The 23,381-nt window shown below is 47.2% G+C and overlaps 3 protein-coding genes across 4 annotated transcripts; 1 reads left to right on the top strand and 2 right to left on the bottom strand.

Moving 5' to 3' along the window:
• Positions 1 to 63: 63 nt before the first annotated feature.
• lta4h (leukotriene A4 hydrolase) lies at positions 64 to 8,744 on the bottom strand. Its single transcript, XM_041030674.1, has 19 exons — positions 8,551 to 8,744; positions 6,649 to 6,779; positions 6,435 to 6,555; positions 5,822 to 5,890; positions 5,607 to 5,711; positions 3,387 to 3,439; positions 3,229 to 3,301; positions 2,673 to 2,813; positions 2,551 to 2,574; positions 2,332 to 2,402; positions 1,948 to 2,059; positions 1,720 to 1,864; positions 1,537 to 1,640; positions 1,134 to 1,204; positions 998 to 1,052; positions 825 to 920; positions 656 to 738; positions 467 to 571; positions 64 to 367 (listed from the first exon to the last, which is right to left on the bottom strand). Exons 1-19 carry the CDS (start codon positions 8,698 to 8,700, stop codon positions 229 to 231), a joined length of 1,848 nt encoding a protein of 615 aa, XP_040886608.1. The 5' UTR covers positions 8,701 to 8,744; the 3' UTR covers positions 64 to 228.
• Positions 8,745 to 10,434: 1,690 nt separating this feature from the next.
• LOC121176584 (ADP-ribosylation factor 4) lies at positions 10,435 to 15,222 on the bottom strand. The gene is made up of 6 exons (XM_041030675.1): positions 14,987 to 15,222; positions 14,542 to 14,622; positions 12,471 to 12,580; positions 12,279 to 12,350; positions 11,700 to 11,825; positions 10,435 to 10,995 (listed from the first exon to the last, which is right to left on the bottom strand). Exons 1-6 carry the CDS (start codon positions 15,051 to 15,053, stop codon positions 10,909 to 10,911), a joined length of 543 nt encoding a protein of 180 aa, XP_040886609.1. The 5' UTR covers positions 15,054 to 15,222; the 3' UTR covers positions 10,435 to 10,908.
• A 594-nt stretch (positions 15,223 to 15,816) lies between these two features.
• gcc1 (GRIP and coiled-coil domain containing 1) lies at positions 15,817 to 23,210 on the top strand. Of its 2 annotated transcripts, none has more exons than XM_041030673.1 (4): positions 15,817 to 15,995; positions 16,637 to 17,121; positions 20,653 to 21,327; positions 21,555 to 23,210. In XM_041030673.1, exons 2-4 carry the CDS (start codon positions 16,771 to 16,773, stop codon positions 22,803 to 22,805), a joined length of 2,277 nt encoding a protein of 758 aa, XP_040886607.1. In that variant the 5' UTR covers positions 15,817 to 15,995; positions 16,637 to 16,770; the 3' UTR covers positions 22,806 to 23,210. The 2 variants fall into 2 exon arrangements, with proteins under 2 accessions (XP_040886607.1, XP_040886606.1); XM_041030672.1 differs by having other exon boundaries at positions 16,637 to 17,142.
• The last annotated feature ends 171 nt before the right edge of the window (positions 23,211 to 23,381 follow it).

The following is a 23,381-nucleotide window of genomic DNA, read 5'->3' as shown; positions in this document are numbered from 1 at the left end:
GTGTGGTACCTGACGGACCTCCGTCACACCTGCTGACTTCAGTATGAAAGACGAAGACTTCGCTTCAGATCCAGAAAAACTTTATTTAGAAAATATTTTTTTCTTTTCTGCCCTGAGATCAAACAGTGAGTCGACAGAAAAACGAAAAGGAACCAAAACTCATTACTGAGAGAAAAACCGCTGACAGGTGAGAGGGAGGAAAGAAGCGCTCTGATTGGCCGACTGGCTTCACAGGCTGCTGCTCTTGCTGGCATCCACCTTCAGGTCTTTGCCGACCAGTCCGGAGGTGACCGGGTGCATCGCTGCTCGATGAGCCAGAAACACGCGAACCGCTTCGTCACGGTATTTTTCAAAGTTAAAGACTTCCCTGAAAAAAAGAGTCAGACTGAGTCAGCACGAACAGATGAACTCACAGGACGTTTGATGAAGCACAAACTGTGCTGTGTGTGAGTGTGAGCTGAAACACCTGAAGAGGGGTCTGGTGAACTTCATCCTGCCCTGATCCGTCGCCATCTTCAGCGCCATGGGAACTGCCTCCTCCCACCTGGACCTCACACACAGCCTCAGCCACCTGCAGGGAGAAAACAGCCAATCAGGAGGAGGAATGCTTTAAAATCCCAGTAGATCCACTGAGGACCTGATGCAGGACTCTCACCTGAAGCGGATCTCCGAGTTCATGATGCCATTGAGATCATAAACCTCCTGCATCTTCTTCACATGAGTCAGAGGAAGAGGGTCCTGAAGAAACAGACAGGTGAAGAGGACTGAGGTGGACTGAGGTGGACTTAAAGTGAAGAGGACTGTGGTGGTTTGAAGTGGTTTACCTCCTGAAGCAGGAGGGACAGGAACTCAATCAGCTGGTGGGACGACAGTGTCTTCACATCACGATCTTTGAAGCTGTTCAGATCCTGGTCTTTGGCCTGAAGACAAACATGGGACAGAGAATTCATCACTGCAAATAAAGACGATAAAACGAGTCCACGAGTCCAAGTCTTACCTTGATCCACCTCTGGCTCAGAGCGATGCAGGCGTCAGCCAGCGTGGTGTCGTACCTGAAACGCAACAATGACACTGCATCAAACTGATCAGGTGTAAGGACTCGTCCAACTGATGGAGGTCTCAGATTCACTCACTGAGGTTTAACCGGAGGCATCCCAGGAGTAAACATCCAGGCGTTCCAGTCCACCTTGTTCAGGATGTCCACCTGAGAGACAAAACAGGGACCATGACTAAAACTGCAAACCAAAGACTTGAACAAACTTTATTGCCCTCTTCACTGACGCACACAGGGCTCGGAACCAAAACCTCAGACTTCTTATGCTCATGTTAGTTCCAGTGATCGAGGTCTTGAGGAGACGATCGAGTTGAGTGCTGCTGTTAGCGACCGAGTCACAGAGGAAAGTACATGGAACAACGCAGCGTCCGTCTCACTGTTCTCAGCGCGTGGAACGAGTGCTCGGTGATGTCTCGATCTAAAGACGAGAGCGTCAGAACTTACTGGCCTGATTTGCTGGAGTGTGTCCAGGTGTTGCTCACCTTGTCTTTGAAGTAGGTGAACAGGTAGTTCTTCCACTCCTCTGTAGTGACGCTGCTGTAGGCGAACAGCTGGATGTACGACTTCACAAAGCCCATGAACACCTCTGAGGGACACACAAACCAACAGGTGAAGTCACACGTACAAGTACATTCATGATGTAAACAGGTGTGTGCAGGTGTTACCTGGGCCTCCCATCAGCTCCTCCAGGTGATACAGCAGAGCAAAGCCTTTCTCATAGGGGACAGAGGAGAAGGCGTCGTCGGGGTCAACGTCCTGCAGACTGGGGACCAGGTTTGTCAGAGGGTTGTTGGCCCCGAACGTGTTCACCTGAGAGATGACATAGACAGGTAAGAAAAAGTAACTGGACACACTCGGATCAGGTAATACAATATGTCTGTGTCCAAGATCACCGAGTCCTGCAGGTCCTTCCAGCCCCCCATGGCCTTAAACTGTCTGAACTGCTCGCTCTCCATGCACCTGCTGATCATCCTCTCCAGATAAACCGTGTGACCCTCGTTCAACCTGAGGACACAATGAATGAATGAACACGTCAGAAAAAGTCATCGTAATTCTCCTGTTTTCCAGACAAAGATGAGACGTGTCTTTAAAATGAACAGACTCACAAAGTCCTTCCTGTAACGCACAGGTGTCACACCTGTTCCAACCAATCAGCAGCACGGACTGGGCTCATGTAATCAACTGATCTCAGTCTTCAGACAGCTGACTGGTTGGAACAGGTGTGACACCTGTGCTCTAACACCTGGGGAAAGGTCAGGCTGAGTGTGTGCGTTTACCAGAAGTGTTCCCAGGTCTTGTTGGTGACCAGGTTACCGGTCCAGCTGTGGGAGATCTCATGGGCGATGACCTGACAGGATGAACATATGATGAACACGTGAACATGGTTTTGTTACATTTCATTGTGTGTTGTTTCAAAGAAGTGTCATGATCTGATCTGACCTGACTGCAAAACTAATCCTGAACCCGTGTACGGAACCACTTCAGCTTTTACTCACATTAGACAGAGATTTATCTCCTGCCTGTAAAGAGACACACACACAGTAAACAGCTGATCAGACGTCACATGATGCTGGTCAGATGACCGTCATGATTTTGATGTGTATGTGTGCCTGTATACCAGCAGTGTGGGCGTAGCGAAGGTCAGACAGGGGTTTTCCATGCCTCCATATGGGAAAGATGGAGGAAGAACCAGGATGTCGTACTGACCCCAAACATAAGGTCCAGCCAGGTCCTCGGCCGTCTTCAGCATGGTCTCCGTCTGACAGAGAGACAGACAGAGACACAGACACAGACACAGACAGAGACAGAGACACAGACATAGACAGAGACAGTTTCTGATGAAGTGACTGAGTTTGTGAGAAAAGTAGAAAATGAATAAAAGTTCAAACTGTTTCCTGTGAACTGGCCAAATATTTTTCTGTCGGTATGAACACAAATATCCACAAATATCCACAATCCTGAGTACAAACAAACGTATGTACATATGAATGAATGAATATACATACACATACATTTACAGCCAAATGTTTCTATCTGAGTTACTGCGACTGCTGAACCACAAATAAACACCGTCAAAATAAAAGTCTGAATCTGTAAAACACCTCTGAAGTCCGTGTTCCATCAGCGAAGCACTGGTCCCAGTAAAACCAGTGGGCTTCAGGACGGTGACTCACCTCAGAGAACTCGAACGCTGCTTTGTCCACAAACTCTTTCTCAGACCAGACTCTGGACCTCGGACCGATCTCCCTGTCGACCAGTAAGAATACAGATACACTCTTTACCTGCTGCAGGTGACGTGGTGACATCAGCGAACAGGTGAGTGAGAGAGTACCTGCTCTCCAGAGCTCCAACCACAATCGCTATCAGGTAGGAAGGCATGGGCACCTGAGGGCAGAGGTCACACAGGTAACGGTCAGATTAGTTTCACAGTCCACCAATCCAACGACAGCACTGAACAGACTTTTACTTTGAAGGAGTGTGTGAACAAAGCCAGGTGGTGAGTGAAAGAAGAGAAACTTCACTGATCAGTTCTGAACGTTGGCCACAGAATTTCCTCTTCTTCTTGAAAAGTTCTGTTTTATCCAACCAACAGTTCCACAGCAAATATTCTCATTTTAAAGCAGGAACCAGAGAATCTGACAAACAGAGACGTGTCAGTAACTTCCTGCAGACTGACCCTGCCCCGTGCTCAGGTTCCTGATCTGACGTTTTCCGATGTCAGCCGGAGTCAGCCGGCCGAGAACCCGGCCACTTAGCTCTGAGCAACCGAGCAAGCCTAAGGCTAATCAGCTAGGCTAGCAAGCTAAGCGGCAGCTACATGCAGCTACATCCACCACACCACAGTGCCCGAGTCCGACTCGATTCGGTCCGACGCGGACGTGTCCCTCCAGCGTGTCCTAGGTCTTCCCCCACGACACACAGCATACAACAGAGATCATAATGTTGCTGCTGTGTTTTAAACATGACTGTTTCAGATAGAGAGGTTTTAGGTGGAGCTGCAGGGTTTGGTGGAGTTGTGGGGGGGGATTTATTTCTAGCCTATTATTTAACTGTGAAACAATCATTATTATTTCATATTAATAAAATATATTAAAACGCTAAAAACATTATTATCGTCATTATTATTACTGATAATAATGATAATAATAACATATTAAAATGTTTAATATTTACCGGCTTTCGCCGCTGCCTCCATCCACTATCCACTTACAGTTACAGCAGCACACAAACAACAGCAGCCGCTGACTGACGGAGCTGCTCTGTCCATGCAATGTCGGACTTTTTAAACTGAAAAATGAGACCAAATAAAATTGTAGCCTAGTATTTCCACAATAAACAGACTCTGAGCACGGAACACACCGCAGCAGCGTTCCTAACATTAGCTGCTCCGGTCCCCTATCTGTATCAGCAGCGACCAGAGATCGGCAATTAAGTCTTAAGCTAGCGGCAAAATATGCTAATACATGCTAATTAGTAGTGATGGGTCCGGCAACACCAATGCGTCGGCGCATGCGTCGAGCTCATAGAGCAAAACCCCGTGTCGGTGCGCGTATCGCTGTAAGAAAGTCACGTGACCGATACAGGAACTGTTTCGAACTGACACTGACGCGCCAAACTGTGTTTATAAGGAAGCGCATATGTTAACGGGATGCATCTGCCAAAAGAATCTCTGATCTTTTTCGGTTCATCATCAAATTCATCAAGAATTATGGAATAAAAATTTGTAAAAAAAAAATCCCCGTCCACAAGTATCCTCATTCACAAGTTCACTTAGATTTTCACGTTATGATACATGTTAACATTATTTATTGGCTTTATCTAAAAATATCAAAGATATTTTAAATTTAAATGAAAATATTAAATATTACAATATAAAATACAATGACTTAAATTAAATTATTGTATATACTAGGTCATTAACTCAGTGTCAGTTGAGTCTGTCAACAAGGTTGCCTGTAGAGATTTTTAAGGTCCAGCAGGTGTCAGTATTCAGTGACACAGTATCAATACAGTTTGGCAATGTGTCGAAACGCTTCATGACGCCTCATCTACCCATCACTACTAATTAGCACAAACGTCCAGGTAAAATAATAACTGCAACACAGACTCCTTCGAAGGTCAGTTAGTACAGTCTACACTACAACAAGCCATACTGTCACAGAAACCTATCCGAACATTGGTAAACAAACACGGACACTGCAGTCCCTGTCAACTGCTGGAGGTAGCCGGAGGCCTTTGGATGTAGCCGCCTAGCCCAGCCGATGCTTTAGCAAAGAGCTAACTGCCAGTGCCTGTCTATGGAGCAAAAAAAAAAATCACCCCTCACAGTTTTCACGGAGGTGGAAACTATCAATAGAGACCAAAAACTAAAAATGTACCAGGCTGTAAATATGTTTTTTTAAGCTGTAAAGTTGGCTATTTTAACATGGGGGTCAGTGGAGAACTGCTCACTTCTGGAGCCAGCCCCCAGCGGCAGCCGAGGAACTGCAGCTTTTTGGACACGGAAGTGATCCTCACTGCTGAAACCTACAACTCCCCCCTTGATACTGACCGGCTGTCTGAATCTGTAGATGATGCGATTGTTGTCCTGAGGATCAACTTCCTGTCCGTCTCTCACTGCACTCATCACAGCTACCAGATCCTTAGGCACAGACACCTGAAGAGGACAGAGGACACAGACACACCTGAGAGACAGGGACAGACACCTGAGAGGAGAGAGAGGACACGCGGGTGGGGTGGGGGTGAGCGGGTGTGTCCCTGTGTTACCTGAGCATAGTAGGTGTGTTTGACAGATGGACTGTCCTGACAGGGGACCATGCTCCTGCAGTGATGAGCCTGTGAGACAAAACACAGGGCGACAGTAACTCATTAAGAAGAATCAGGTAGAAGCATCAGGTGTGTTTGAACAGTGGAAAAATGTTAACACCAAACAGGCACTAATCATTAATAATGAATCATTTCTGCATCTGCAGACAGAAACCAGAGACGCAGGTATGTGTGTTTCCTGTGAGACGACAGGAAGCTCCACTCTGCGGCGAACACGCAGCCATTGCCAAAGAACATCAGAATCATCGTTTCTACAGGGACGATGAGGAACGCTGGACCCGTCCAAAAACACCAGCAGGACAAAAAAAGGAAGGACGCAGAGAGAGGAAGTGCAGACGTGAAGTGATGTAACCTGTGTCCTAATGTGTCTTCATCATCATCTTAAACCTCAAACTGAAACACTGACAGTCTGAGATGGACAAATCCGTCAAACCACAAACTGTCCAGGGTTACACAAGCTTCTGTGAGTCAAGACACAGTCCACACATCCGTCTTTCTCTGAACATTGGTACAACTGATACCTGACCATGAAATGTAAACAGGGACAGCTCACCTGACACTGGCTGAACAGGTAAGGCTGTTTCTTCCCAGCGGTCTGTTCAGGTGTGAGCCACTGCAGAGCTGAGGCAGATGGAGACGTCTCATAGGTCACTTCCACGATCACATGCTGGCCTCTGATTGATCCAGAACACAAACACACCACAGTCAGGACATGTTATACTGAACGAAAGTAAGACAGTAACACCATGTCAGACAGGTGAGGTCACCTGGAGAGGTCAAAGGGCAGCGTGATGTCCAGTGGTGTCCCCTTGAAGCTGTGCTTGGGGCCCAGACTGAAGCGAGCCGCCTGTCCATTGGCCGACACTGAGACGATCTTCAGGTCTCTGGTGTCCAAAGTCTGCAGCAGATAAAAAAAACTTATTAATGAGAATCTGAGATTAAAGTGAGACAAAGATAAAAAAATCCAACCACGAGAAGTTCAGTTTGTCTAGAATCTCTGCTAAGTCTCACCGAACTCCATTCAAAAACATCCCTGTTTAAGATTTTCTGGCCTGGAAATATTCATATACCAATTAATATGTGATTAAATCTGACTCCAGCCTGTGGGGCACATTTTTATTGTTACAGTCACAGAGGTGGAAACAACAAATAGAACAAGTTGAAATATTAATTCAAACAGTGAAGTGAGTAATGCCGATTCAAAGGCTGTGATCTAACAGAGTTTTAAAAGTTTAGATTTAACATTTATGATCGACAGCATTTTAATCAATGCACTGATCTCTACACATTTTGGTGTCTTTCCAGGCAAGTTCTCACAATTAAGCTATAAAGTGAAAGTTAGCTCTGCTGTGCACCTGATAAACACTCCACTGTCACACTCTGATCTCAGGTGAGCACGTCTGTTCTGGTGGCTCACCTTTTAAGTCAAAGTCCAGGATAACAGCACAGTAAACTCAGTCATGCCAGACTCCAGTCAAAAACAAAGGCATTTAAAGCTTCATTAAACATATACAGACATAAAATGACTGATAACTCATGAATTCTTAGAATGAAATAAGATCTTAAAGCACAGAAAAACTTCTGATCTAACATTTAAACAGAATGAATTCACAGCACATTTCTGTAGAATGTGACATATTCAGACACACCTGACACACACCTGTCCAATCTGAATCTCTGATCAACACACCTGTTCTACCAGTTCATCTTTACAGCTCGGGTACACCACGCCAAAACTCCACTCACACTCTCTGATAGTTAAAGTTTCCTTGACGAAAAACGTTCAGAGAAAAGGTCAGAGGTGTTTTCTCAAGTAGCGAAGAACTGCACATCTGAGCGACTGATGCATGTGATGCCAACCTCCACGACATGTTCCTGTCCCATGTAAACTGGACTGTGTGAAATTACAGTTACATGTTACAAGGATTTAAAAGTTTCATATCCAACGCTGCTGAACAATGAAATTACATTAGAAAATTTCAAAATGAAAGCCAGCTGTGCTGCACACCTGGTTACACTCACAGGTGTAACACCACACACCTGTTTTTACTGACACTTCTGCCTTCAAGGCAAAGTCCAGGACCACACAGCACAAATAACTAACACTGTGTCTTATATCTCAAGTACATCATGCCAAAGTCCACTAACACAACTGTTTCCTTACTCAAACACCACAAACCTCACAAGAACTTCCATTAGTCACGCCAAACTCCATTAGAAAACATGGCGATTTAAAGTTTCCAAGCTTAATCATTGTTTACAGGCCGCAGACGAACTCAGTCTTATGAGTCAAAAAATGCGCAGCATGTAAATAATATGTGATGAACTGGATTCAGCCGAATTATAGAGTGATGCATAAAAGATTTAAAAAAAACGCCGTACCAAACATTAATGAAGGATAAGATTGCAGCAAGCCGCAAGATTTCTGTGGAATTCGAGCTTTTGATAAGGAAACTCGGTTCATTACAATCAGTCAGGACTGAGCTGACCGAGGTCAAACGTTTTAATACAGACCAGACTTCATGTAAATTATCGCAGGTTTAAGGACGAGTTCAGATATTTAACGATCATTTCAGGAACACGATGAGAAACAATCACAGCCCGTTTGACTGAATGAGACCATGCACCTGTACTTAAGTACCGGGCGTACCGGGGTCTGTCAACATTACCAGAGCAGAGAAACGGTCCTCCAGAGCCTCCACGGTGAGCTCCACCTTGGCCCTAAAGATGTGTCTGTCGAAGTCCAGGTGGAAGGACAGGTTCAGGTGTTTGGTGACACACCTGGTGAAGGAGGCGAAGGAGCACGGGTCTGAACACATGATGAACGGCGGAGAGACTGGACTATCACACAGACTGCTGGGTTATCATCCGGAATCCGCTATGCTCATGTCCGGTACCGGCCTTTTCAGAATAAAAGAGGCCAAGCGACAAAGGAGTAGCCGAATACATGCTTTTATTTTGAAGTCTGGCAAACGATCTTTCAAAAACTTCTTAATGAATTCTCATCTTTAATTTCTCCATTAACTGATTTAAACTCCAAGAAATCTGGAACATGAAGTTCATTTAAAGCACAAATGAAATGAACTGAACCTCCATGTCACTGAGGTGTGACATGGAGGTGTGACACCTGTCCTGTTGTTTCGTCGAGTGTCTAACGGAGCCTGCACCGGCAGACCGGGTCAGTCTGAGAGCCCGGACCCACAGAACCAGTTCGGCTGCGTCTGAGCCGGACCGGGATCGCCTCCTGTAATATTCACCGCTTTTTCTTTCTCTGATGAAACTGCTCATCCCGCCAAATGTTTGACTGCTCTCCCGCTTACCTCTGAGCGCAGCTTCATCTACCAGAGCAACTTTTCCGCCATACCTGCACACAGGTGAAGAGGCGCGCGCGGCCTTTAGCGGCAGGTCGGATGCGTCAGTTGACCATTTCTCACGAGCGTGTTCCTCCTGCAGTGTCCTCCGGAAACAGGCAGGTGTGATCAGGTGTCACTCCATCCGGGTTAGTCTGGTCAACATGAGGTGAGAAACATTTTCAGTTTCTCTGACACGAGTTTGGAAAATGATACAAAGCGAAGTTCTCACAAACCTGCACGAGAGTCAGCGCCCTGATGAACGTGCTGCTGGGTTCAGAGCAGGTTTACCTGGGTCCACACGCCTGAGTCTCAGGACCAATCAGCAGCTTCTGTCACTGACTGAATAAGAACCAGTTTATCAGAGCTCAGACACATCTGGACAAACGCTTCCTGTTACTGTCCAGCTGTTTTTGTTCTAACGCCGAGTTTAAAACAAGAAGTTAGAACAAAAAGTTTGTTTGAACAAGGTGATTTTTTCACATCACGTTCAGTTTGTTATTAATGAAAATTTTGATAAATTAAGTGATAAAGTTTAATTTTATCACAAAACTTCACACAAACATCGACTCAAAGCCCAGAAACCTCCCGCTCTCCTGTTCGTTCATCACAATCAGAACTTTTCATCATGTAACAACATAAAGTGAAATATAAAAGTTTCCTGTTAAAATGAAAACATCGTTAAAACTAAGATGAATGACAGATACTTTTCATCATGGCAGCTGTGGAAACAGGAAGTGATGAAAATGGTGTTTCAGCACCAACAGAACACGAGGAACCTTCCTGATGTAAATGAAATCGTGTTTTAATAAAATCTTTTCCGGGAGATAATCTCATGTTGAGTCGATGTTCGTCCTGAACAAAAAAAATCTGCCTTCACATTTCCTGTTACTCACAAATCTTCAAACTACAGAAGAGAAACAAATGTGCACAGAACGACAGGTGTACAAGATTCGAACAAGAAACGGATCAAGTTTCTTTTTCCAATTCTAAATCTCGTTAAACAATTTTTTAATCATTAACACAAATTATCGAACGTGAAACAGCCACATTTCCTCCATAAAACACGATGAACTGTTCAAACAAATATTGAATGAATGTTTGAGGATCTCACCAATTTTAACGCTTTGGACGATTTCGGCTTCAGACGTGGAAAAATAGGGATTCTCTCGATTTTTAGAAAAAAAAAATCTGTCAAACAGGTGAGAAGAAAAACACCTTTATTGCATCATCGTCTCTGCTTCTTCTTCTTCACACTGATAAGGAATGACGAGGCCTTCGGCTTCAGCTCTGTGGAATGAGTCATCACCTGACAGGTAACAGTCACCTGAAGGTAACCCCGCCCCCTGCCCCCCACAGGTAACTGTCACCTGCCACAAACCCTGCCCCTCCTGATCCACTTCCTGTCACATGATAAAGTTAAAACATGCGGATTAAAAGAAAAAACAGATCTAACAAACATCTGCAGGAAGAAAAGAAGGATGATGGGAAATCCATGTGAGATCTGAGTCCATGACATCACTTCCTCCTACAGACACATTTATAAGTTAAAAAAAAAACAAAACAAAAACAGTCCCGTGAAACGCTCCCGCTCGTCCTCCCCCTCTTCATCAGTTTGTACGTGGTGACATCAGTTGATGACATCAGTCTGCTGCTTCCTGTTACCTGTCCAGTGGTCTAGCGTTTCGACAGCTCGTTGGACAGCCAGTCCAGACCCTCGTACAGACCTGTACCTTGAGTGGCACAGGTGGCCTGAACATGCCACTGAGGAGATGAAGCACAAAGAAAGAAGGTCAAATGTGTTGTTAGACACACTTTAACAGGTAAACGGCATGACATCGTCACACTGAGTAACAACAACAAACACCTGGATGGTTTTCATGTTTGAACAAGATAAAATAAAATGTTTGTTGACAAATAAAAAACATTTACACGATGAAGCTTTACTGTTACACAAAGATTAGTTTGTATGTTGATACACAAACGTATCACAACAGGAAATGAGACGGGTCTTTCAGAGCTGCCTCTCCCTGAGCGTATGTCCCTGAGCGCCCATCATAACCTCACTGTCACATATCAGACCTGGGTCACGTGACCGGAGTGGGAACGTTCTTGTGGAACATAAATATATAAAACCTGAATCCAGCGTGAAGCTGTGTTCTTTGATGCTCGGACAGAAACGAGTCCTGACTCTGAACCTCTGTTCTGAAGCTCGTCAGTGTGAACTGAGTCAGATTAACATGAAAACTGCACCAGAACCAAAACCTGCTGTCCGTCCGTCTAACGTCACCAGTTCAATCCCCTCTGTCCTCGTCGCTCACGCACAAAAAACCCAAACACTTTAACACTGGTTCTGTGAACCTGAGGCAGCAGAAACCAGACCAGGCCTGGTTTCCACTCTGATCATTCAGATCGAACAGACTCTGTGGGTTTACAGGATGTATTGATTTCTGATTATTGATACTTACAGTTCTGCTGCGCAGGCTGTGCAGACCCAGTTTGTCGGTGAGTTCGCTGACTCCCATGGCGTTGGGAAGATCCTGTTTGTTAGCAAACACCAGAAGAACCGCCTCCTTCAACTCGTCCTCTTGGATCTACAGAGAGAGAGAGAATCATGTGACCGATAATGTCATGGATCCACGGGGTCAGGTGACTGATAACTCAGGATGTCAGTAAATCATTTCATACACAAACGGTCACAGCGGTCGTTGATTCTACGTCAGAGCTGCAACGACTCGTCGATCGTCAGAAAATCATTTGGATGAATTAAAAGTTTGAGTCATTTTTTAGTGAGAAAGCTTCGCGTGTGCAGACTCGGCAAACTGAACGTCTCCATCAGTCTGCTGCACACTTCCTCTACTTTCTGACATTTTATCGACTGATTGAGAAAATACAGGTCAGATCGATCTGCACACACTGACTGTGTCACACTGAAGGTTTCAGCTGCAGGAAAATAACTGAGTCGGTAAAAACAGAACAAATGAACCAAGTAAAGACAGAAAATTAAAATTAACATTAAAGGTGTAATTCCAGGGATTTTTGCTCACCATCTTGGACAGCTCCTCAGCTGACTCTGCTACTCGCTCTCTGTCGTTACTGTCCACCACAAAGATCAGACCCTACACAGCAAACACAGTGGTCAGAGGTCACTCATCAAACTCACCGCTCTGACTGTACAACACTCTGATCTCTGCACCGACTTGTTTCAGAAACTCATGGTTCTGGTCCCGATTCAGTACCTGAGTGTTCTGGAAGTAGTGTCTCCACAGAGGTCTGATCTTGTCCTGACCACCAACATCCCAGACCGTGAAACAGATGTTCTTGTATTCGACCGTCTCCACATTAAAACCTGAAACAGACACAGAATGTTACTGCAGTCCGTCTCAGACCAGTTCAGATCCAACAGGACCCAGGACAGACTGGGACAGACCAGACTGGTTCATCCCGTCCGTCTGTCCTCAGCATGATCCCGTAGCAGCAGGTCGAAGCTGAAACATCAGAAAATCTCCCACATCAGTGTCGTCACTCATCACGTCCGTGTTTAGGATGTGACCTGATCATTATATTTGTAACCGTGACTTTTGTCTAACACAGACCTGGAGCTGAACAAACACCACAGTAACACAGACGGTTACTGGTGGACTTGTTGCCATCAGAACACGTAGGGGTGTGCGATATGACGATATTAGATCGTGAATACGATCTTGATGTTGACGATCTGCCAGAGGAGAGAGATCGTATTATCGTCTATAGGGCACATTCTATTAATTGCAGCTCTATGCTTGCGCACAGAAGCACGAGAAGTTTTTTTTCCTTGGGCAACTAACAGCCCGCTTCACGTGAACATGACCAACCAATCATGGCGAAGTATGAGCAGTGCTGATGATTTTTTTTTACTAGCCTCGCTGTTTTGGTCAAGGTGTAGCGGGTAGCCATGGCCGACTACGAAAGTTAAAGCTTGGAGTTGGTCCCCAAAAAGTCCCCACTTCAGTCGTATGGACAGTGTTGGGGAGTAACGGAGTTCATGTAACGGCGTTACCTACTCAGAATACGTAACGCCGTTTCTGTCTTGGCCAACGCATTCCTGTCCCGGCTCTGTTTTGCCGGCTGCGGCTCAAGCTCTCGGTCCTGCTGCTCCTCGTCCGACTCCATTCTGACCGACTGATCAGGCGAATAGCTCGTTTATTTCCGTCTGTTTTCGTGGAGCTGGGGCTTCTGGGAAACGCATCGGGTTGCCTTCGTTCATTTAGAGAATAAATATAAACTTGTGAAACAGAGAAGTATCGTCACGTAATCCATTGATTTCAACAATGTAACTGTATTCTGAATACTATCTATTTAACTGTAACTGAAATGGAATACAGTTACTCATAATTTGTACTCTGAATACGTAACGCCGTTACACGTATTCCGTTACTACCCAACACTGCGTATGGAACTCGTTTGGGTTTTCTCCAAACGACAAAGCGCAACAACGAACCTCTTTAACCACCTGAAGAGGCAGCATCCGGAACAATTTACTGAGAGCCAAGCAGCGAGGCCGACCACACATCAGCCAGTGGTAACGGCTAAAGACATTACACAGAAACAACCAACTATAACACAAGCCTTTGATAAAAGCAGGACATATGAGAGAAGCAGCAAACGGTGGAAAGAGGTGACTTTTTTGCATTTATAATTAAGTTTTTACAAAGAAAATAGTTTGGTTCTAAATTAACTTCACTGTAAAAATGAACTGTGATAAAATCGTGATCTTACCATTAAAAAATCGTGATGTGATATTTTTGCCATATCGCCCACCCCTAAGAACACGTATACCTCTAATCCACGTCCTGCACCTGGACACAGGCTGCTCTCACCCCAACAGAGGCAAAAGTTCATTTTAAATGCCCCAGTTTGTCCATTAGTATCAGTATATGGATCATTAATAACTGCTGATCACAGCTGCATCAGACCCATCTGTACAACTTTACACTCTGATCACAGGGATCAATGGAGGGAATTAAAGTGTCAGTAACAACTGATAATCACTGAGTCCTCTCTGTCCCCTCAGACGTCCCTCCAGTAAAACATCTCTCGCTCCAGTCTCTCTAACGACCTCAGTCCTTTTGTTTTCTCAGTAACTGAATCTCTCTGAGTTTCAGATAAAACAAAAGTCGAAGAGTCAAAGACGTTTTACTGATTTTAACACATTACAGACCAAACGACCGGTCGGTTCAGTCATTAATGAGTCACTGAAGCCGTTTATCAGGGACACACATCAAACTGAGCGTTGTCACCTGACCACAGGTGTTACTACGGATTATTTACCAATAGTTGGGATGGTGGTGACGATCTCTCCGAGCTTCAGTTTGTAGAGAATCGTTGTCTTTCCAGCTGCGTCCAAACCCACTGAAACAAAACAAACAAAGTTAAACTGACTGACTCTGAGCTGCTGATACGCCCCTCGGTTTCAGTGTGGATCAATGTGACACTGACGGAAGCTTAAATCAAACAGTGAAACTTCGCCGTCAACCCGCTCCGCTAGCTCTGAGCGTTAGCAGTTAGCATCTAATGCCGAGCTGCGTTAGCCTATATTTTCGACATTTTCTGTCAAGCACGGAGGTTTAGTCCAAGCAGCACAGACTTTATAACCGTACACATTATAAAATGATTCTGTCTGAAAACATAAACCACAGTATGAAGACTGTTTTCAACCCCCGTCGGTCTCCGACCGGTTAGCCTCGGAGCTAGTTAGTCTAACCGCGGCGCTCACCCATCAGGATCCTCATCTGCTTCTTCCCGAAGAACCGGGAAAACAGAGACGAAATCGTCAAGCCCATTTTAATAGACAGTCCCCGGTCGAGCGGCGAGAGGTCAGCCGTTGAGTCCGGGAGCAGCTGCTGGTCAGAGCCGGGAAACACACCGGGAACAAGCACAGACGAACCGGAGTGGGCGCAGCTCCTCCTCGGTGCCACGTCCAGGCCAACGCGGAATAAATGACGTCATCGCTTTGAAAAAACTTTATTTACATAAATAATGGACAATGCTACGTTCAATATCTACCGGAAATACTGTACATTCGAAAACTTTCCGTACAGGGAAAAAAACGCATCAAACATTCATCAGCTCACTGCTCCTACAAAGTGACACTGTTTTATAATTTCTTCGTGTTAATTATTTAAAACTTCATACATGTGTATACAAACAAATCTATTTGTTCTATTCGTGATTCCAATGTTATCTAATTTTATTTTTTTCTGAATTTTTGTTCCTGTTAACTACACTCCCTCGTGCTGCTGTGTCAAATTCAATTTCCCCCGCGGAAAATCAGTGTAAGGTACATCTTCTCTTACCTTTTCATAGGTAACTATACAATACGTCAATTTGCAAACAGGATTTTTTCACGCGCCCGGTCCAGGCTGTGCTCCGCCTCTCGCTCGTGCTCAGCTGGGATAGGATCCGGCTCCCTCGCGACCCCGGCGGATTAAACTGTATAGAACATGGATGGATGGATGGAGTTAGTCACTGTCTGTCAGCGTAGCAGTTGTTTAGTCAAGTTCCTGACGACAGTGAACGCATCATTGATATCCCGCCTCCCCGCTTCCTTCAGATCCGGTTCAGGCCAATATGGCGGCGGTTAGATGACAGTTTATCTCCTGTGTTTTTCATATTCACAGTTTCACACTAAATTAGATAAACACGGTTATAGAAAAACGTTTCGCTGATTAAATTAACACTGTTTAATTTCAGATCGTTAAACCGACTGAGCGCTGCCTAATCAGGTAAGACACGGAGGACATTCGGTGATTAATGTCGGTGTTTGTTTCGGTCTGTGAGATGAATAAATTCATTACTGATCAATGTGTCGTGTTTATACTGTGTATTATCATATTTGTTACCGGTAACTTCACAGAATCAAACGGTAAATTACAGCGTTCATCAACTAAACATAAAAAACAAGTCAAAAATAAAAAACAGGAAGTACAGTGAAATAAACAGAGCTGGAAGTTTGTGTCAGACTCAGTGAGGAGCCGCTAACATCAGGCTCAGCCCCTCAGGCTCAGTCTATTTACTTCAGGTTCCTCTGAGCTTTAAATGCCCGTTTCCCTGAGAGTCACTCTCTGAGGCAAACAGAACCGCACATTCCAATAAATAAAAAATAAATATTTGACATTTTTGCTTAAAATGACTAAAGTGACTTCAGTTATCAGAATATTTGCCAGTTAGTCACAGCTCAGGTTTTATCAGGACCACAGTGCTCCGGTCGCTGCTGAGCTTCTGTCGTTTCTGATTGTTGTTGAAGCTGGATTTTTGGACAAATGTGTTTAAATGCAGCTTGATGTTACACACACACACACACACACACACACACACACACAGTGTGTGTGTGTTCAGTTTCCTAATAAAATGTGACTCTTTTCAGAAACCAGTACAACCAGTTTGAGTCCAGCATGGTCTCAGTTTTCACCAGGACTGGTTCCAGATGACCCTGTTCTGGTCCTAATGATGGATCCAGTCTGATCTGCCCCTTGTGGACTCGTGTTGACCAGCAGAGTCATGGAGAAGTTTGGGATGAGTTTCGGGGGTGGTCCCAGCAGGAAGGAGCTGCTGGAAACCATCGAGTCCCAGAAAAAGCAGCTTGTTCAGTATCAGACACGCTTCAAAGATGTAGTCCGGGCCTACAAGAGTCTTCTGAAGGAGAAGGAGGCTCTGGAGGCCAGTCTGAAGGTCCTGACAGTGACTCAGGAGGTGGACCTAAACCAGCAGGGCTGGAACGCCGCCACCCCAGACCTCCCAGAGGATGGCTGCTCGCTGCACAGCGAGGACAGCGTGGACACAGCGGCATCTGTAGACACTGCCAGTGAGACCACTAGAGGAGACCAGTCTGAGGAAGACCAGGGTGAACTGGTAGGAAATTTAAGTTCAATGGTATGTTTGAAAAGTCAGCTGATCAAAATATCGTCCAGCGAACGGATCAGATCCAACTTACTTTCAGAAATGCACATTATCAGCTAAACTGTATGGTGACATGGATTTAAATAAAGCTTTACACTGAAAGACACACACACACTCACACACACACTCACTCACACTCACACTCACTCACTCACACACACACACACACACTCACTCACACACACACACACACACACACTCACACTCACTCACACACTCACTCACTCACTCACACTCACTCACTCACACACACACACACACACACTCACTCACACACACTCACTCACTCACTCACTCACACACACTCACACTCACTCACACACTCACGCTCACTCACACAGACTCACACACACACACACACTCACACTCACACACACTCACCCACTCACTCACAGTCAGTCAGTCACTCACACTCACACTCACTCACAGACACTCACTCACACTCACTCACACACTCACTCACTCACACTCACTCACTCAGACACTCACTCACACTCTCACACACACACACTCAACTCACACACTCACTCACTCACACTCACTCACTCAGACACTCACTCACACTCTCACACACACACACTCAACTCACACACTCACTCACTCACTCACACTCACTCAGTCACTCACACTCACACACACACTCACACACACTCACTCACTCACTCACTCACTCAGTCATTCACACTCACTCACTCACAGACACACACTCACTCACTCACTCACACTCAGTCACTCACTCTCACTCACAGTCAGTCAGTCAGTCAGTCACTCACACACACTCTCTCACTCACACACACTCACTCTCTCACTCAGACACTTACTCACACTCACACACTCACTCACTCAGTCAGTCACTCACAGACACTCACACTCTCACACACACTCACACACTCACTCACTCACTCACACTCACAGACACTCACTCACTCACACTCACACACACACACACACTCACAGTCACTCACTCACACACTCACTCACAGACACTCACTCACTCACTCACTCACAGACACTCACTCACAGTCAGTCACTCACAGACACTCACACTCTCACTCACACTCGCACACTCACTCACTCACTCACACTCACAGACAGTCACTCACTCACTCACTCACTCACTCACTCACTCACACTCACACACACACTCACAGTCACTCACTCACAGACACTCACTCACTCACTCAGACACTCACTCACTCAGACACTCACTCACTCACTCAGACACTCACTCACTCACTCACTCACACACTCACTCACTCACAGTCAGTCACTCACAGACACTCACACTCTCACACACACTCACACTCGCACACTCACTCACTCACTCACACTCACAGACAGTCACTCACTCACTCACTCACTCACACACACACACACTCACAGTCACTCACTCACACACTCACTCACAGACACTCACTCACTCACAGACACTCACTCACAGACACTCACTCACTCAGACACTCACTCACAGACACTCACACTCACACACACTCACCCACTCACACTCACTCACAGTCAGTCAGTCACTCACACTCACTCACAGACACTCACTCACACTCACTCACACACTCACTCACTCACACTCACACACACACTCACTCACTCAGACACTCACACTCTCACACACACACTCAACTCACACACTCACTCACTCACACTCACTCAGTCACTCACACTCACACACACACTCACACACACTCACTCACTCAGTCATTCACACTCACTCACTCACAGACACTCACTCACACTCAGTCACTCACTCTCACTCTCAGTCAGTCAGTCACTCACTCACACACACTCACTCTCTCACTCACACACACTCACTCTCTCACTCACAGACACTTACTCACACTCACACACTCACTCACTCAGTCAGTCACTCACAGACACTCACACTCTCACACACACTCACACTCGCACACTCACTCACTCACTCACACTCACAGACAGTCACTCACTCACTCACTCACTCACTCACACACACACACACACACACTCACAGTCACTCACTCACAGACACTCACTCACTCACTCAGACACTCACTCACTCAGACACTCACTCACTCACTCAGACACTCACTCACTCACTCACTCACACACTCACTCACTCACAGTCAGTCACTCACAGACACTCACACTCTCACACACACTCACACTCGCACACTCACTCACTCACTCACACTCACAGACAGTCACTCACTCACTCACTCACTCACACACACACACACTCACAGTCACTCACTCACACACTCACAGACACTCACTCACTCACAGACACTCACTCACTCACAGACACTCACTCACTCACAGACACTCACTCACTCAGACACTCACTCACTCACTCACTCACAGACACTCACACTCACACACTCACCCACTCACACTCACTCACAGTCAGTCAGTCACTCACACTCACTCACAGACACTCACTCACACTCACACACTCACTCACTCACACTCACACACACACTCACTCACTCAGACACTCACACTCTCACACACACACACTCAACTCACACACTCACTCACTCACACTCACTCAGTCACTCACACTCACACACACACTCACACACACTCACTCACTCAGTCATTCACACTCACTCACTCAGACACTCACTCACTCACACTCAGTCACTCACTCTCACTCTCAGTCAGTCACTCACTCACACACACTCACTCTCTCACTCACACACACTCACTCTCTCACTCACAGACACTTACTCACACTCACACACTCACTCACTCAGTCAGTCACTCACAGACACTCACACTCTCACACACACTCACACTCGCACACTCACTCACTCACTCACACTCACAGACAGTCACTCACTCACTCACTCACACTCACACACACACACACACTCACAGTCACTCACTCACACACTCACTCACAGACACTCACTCACTCACAGACACTCACTCACTCACTCACTCACTCACAGACACTCACTCACTCACAGTCAGTCACTCACAGACACACACTCTCACTCACACTCGCACACTCACTCACACTCACAGTCACTCACTCATTCACTCACTCACACACACACACACACTCACACACACACACTCACAGTCACACACTCACAGTCACTCACTCACTCACAGACACTCACTCACTCAGACACTCACTCACTCACTCACTCACACACTCACTCACAGTCACTCACAGACACTCACACTCTCACACACACTCACACTCGCACACTCACTCACTCACTCACACTCACAGACAGTCACTCACTCACTCACTCACTCACTCACTCACACACACACACACACACACACTCACAGTCACTCACTCACTCACACACTCACTCACTCACAGACACTCACTCACTCACAGACACTCACTCACTCAGACACTCACTCACTCACTCACTCACAGACACTCACTCACTCACAGACACTCACTCACTCACTCACTCACTCACACACTCACTCACACTCGACTCCTCTGACTTGTGTTTCTTCCTGCAGACCTCGAGGGTGGAGAAGGCGGAGCTTCAGGCCGGCAGCGCAGAGAGCAGCAGTGTGGGGGCGGAGCCTCAGCAACAGGCCGTGCTGCTCCCTGGCGTGGAGGCAGAGCGTCGAGTCGCCCAGCTGAAGAGCCAACTGAGCACGCTCACGGGCGCCCTGGCCACGGTGACGCAGGAGAAGTCTCGCATGGAAGCGAGCTTTCAGGCCGACAAGCGTCAGTTGAAGCAGGAGGTGGAGGAGTTGCAGGAGCGCCTGGTCGCCGTAACGACACAGCAGGAGGCGGAGCTGCACGCTCTGCAGCAGCAGTTGGCCGAGAGTCGCGCTCGCATCATCACGCAACAGCACGAGAGGGAGCAGGAGCAGGGAGACCACGTCCAGCAGCTGCGAGAGCTGCAGAGGATCCTGCAGCAGGAACGAGACCTGCGACAGGACGCCGAGCTCCGCCTACAGGATGCCAACACGGCCCTCCTGGTGACATCACAAGCTGTTGACCGGGGGGCGGAGTCCGAGGCTCACCTGAATCAGGTCAGGGAGGAGAGAGACGAGTTGAAGAGGAGACTGGAGGCTGCAGAGGAGGACCACAAGAAACCTGATCCCAGAGTGGAAGAGCTGCAGCAGGAGCTGACAGAGCTGAAACTCCACTGCGAGCAGCAGGTCCACAGTGAGTCCAGGAAGGTAAGGCCGCGCCCAGAACCCGCCAAAAACCAGAACCCACCCGAGACCAGGTTTCAGTAAATAACAGTGTTAGTCTCAGCTGATCCCAGGGAGCAGCTGAGTTTAAACTCTCTGAACTGAAGAGAGGAGAGACATGGACACTGTCCTGGGTTTAAAGAATCCCGCCCTCATGCCGTCATTGGCTGGGACCTATGCACACACTGCCAACTTTTTCTGTGTACTTGCAGGTGCGTGAGGCGGAGGAGCGCGCTCAGGCTGCGGAACTCAGGGTCGCAGGTCTGGAGCAGCGAGTCTCCGAGCTGTCAGAGCTGCTGGGTTCCTGTGAGAAGACGAGGCAGCGAGACCAGCAGACCGCTCAGAGACTCAGAGACCGGGTCCTGCAGCTGGACACGGAGAACAAAACGCTGGCCATCGCCGCCTCCAGCCGGTCGACCCCCGACCTTGGCGTGGACGAGTCGCAGCTGGATGTCAGCTCCCTGAAAGAGAAGCTGGAGAAGGTGAAGAAGCTGCTGCTGCTGGCGGCTCAGAAAAATCCGGACCAGAACATCCAGGACCTGGCCGAGACCGAGACAGATCCAAACGGGGACAGAGCCTCTGTGCTGGTGTACCAGCAGGAGCTGCGGCAGCTGAGGGACGAGTTTGAGCGGTACAAGCTCAGAGCACAGGTGGTGCTGAAGAACAAGAACGCCAAAGATGGCTGCCAGGCCAAAGAACTGGAGGAGCTCCGGGACCAGCTGTCGGAGCTAAAGGAGAAGTACATCAACCTGCGGATCCAGAGTGACGAGGCAGAGGCCCGACACCGCCGCGAGCTGGACGAGCGGCAGCAGGCGGCGGCGGCGCTGCAGCAGAGCCACAGACAGGAAGCGGAGCGGGCGGAGGCGCTCCACCGCGACGAGCTGCTGCGACTGGAGGCCGAGCTGCACAAACAAAGGGAGAGGACCATGGCCCTGCTGGACGAGAAAGACCAGGAGCTGGAGAGGCTGCGGGCCGCCGCTCTCAGCCGCAGCGCTGAGTGTGACGAGGCGGCCGACGACGAGCGCGAGACTGGCCCCGAAAGCGAAGGCGATGTCGTCGGCCAAGCCCTGCGGCGGGTTGCTCCCGCCGAGCCCACGCTACTGCTGTACGCTGAACAGCTGGCCAGGAAGGAGGTGGAGCTGGGCGGCCTTCGGCGTCAGAAACACCGACTGGAGGAGGACCTCCACCAGCTGCAGGCCAGGCTCATCGCTAACGGAGAGAGACACGACGAGGAGGTGACGGAGCTGCGAGGACAACTCGACAAACTGATGCGAGACCAGAGCAGAGAGGGTGCCAACATGGAGTACCTGAAGAACGTCATCTACAAGTTCCTGACACTGCAGGACACCAGCGGGAGGCAGCAGACGCTCACCGCCATCCTCACCATCCTGCACTTCAGCCCGCAGGAAAAACAGCATGTCCTGAGGCTACAGGGGGCGACGTGGTGGACCAACAAGAGATAATACAACCCCTGAAGAAGAAACAGCGCATCCTCAGGCTGGAATAACATTCAGACATAATCTCAGTCTGTTTGTCAATCAGAACATTTCCACAGTTTCATTTCTCCTGTTGGTTTTTTTAACTGGTTTTCAAAGGAAGTCTGCAGTCAGGCTACGAACTGATCTCAGAACAGTTCTAACCAACAGGGAATCTTCTTTGATCCCGTACTGATCCTGACTCTTACAGGATGTTTAAATTGATAGAAAAACTGAATGCAGTTTGGTTCCTGACCTGCAGAGCTCCTGTGGAAACGGTGCATGAATATTTAACCTTAGATGATAACACGCGTGTGAGAAAACATTTTTTCACATCAGTGATTCGTGTATTTTTGATTCACTTGTTGAAATTAAACTATTTTTCCTGCTTCACCAATAAGTTTGATTAGCTCTGTTTCTTTAACATTAATAAAAGGATTGAATTCATTTCAGTGTTTCACAGTGGAGGCGACTTACAGACGTTAAACATTAGCATTTACTTTAAACATTACAATTTCTTTTTCATAACTTTACTCAGAATATTATGAATAATGTTACTTACAT

The sequence above is a fragment of the Toxotes jaculatrix genome, chromosome 22 (genome assembly GCF_017976425.1).
Source record: "Toxotes jaculatrix isolate fToxJac2 chromosome 22, fToxJac2.pri, whole genome shotgun sequence".
Lineage (NCBI taxonomy): Eukaryota > Metazoa > Chordata > Actinopteri > Toxotidae > Toxotes > Toxotes jaculatrix.
Note: the sequence above shows the minus strand (reverse complement) of the source record. Positions and strands in the feature narration are given on the sequence as shown.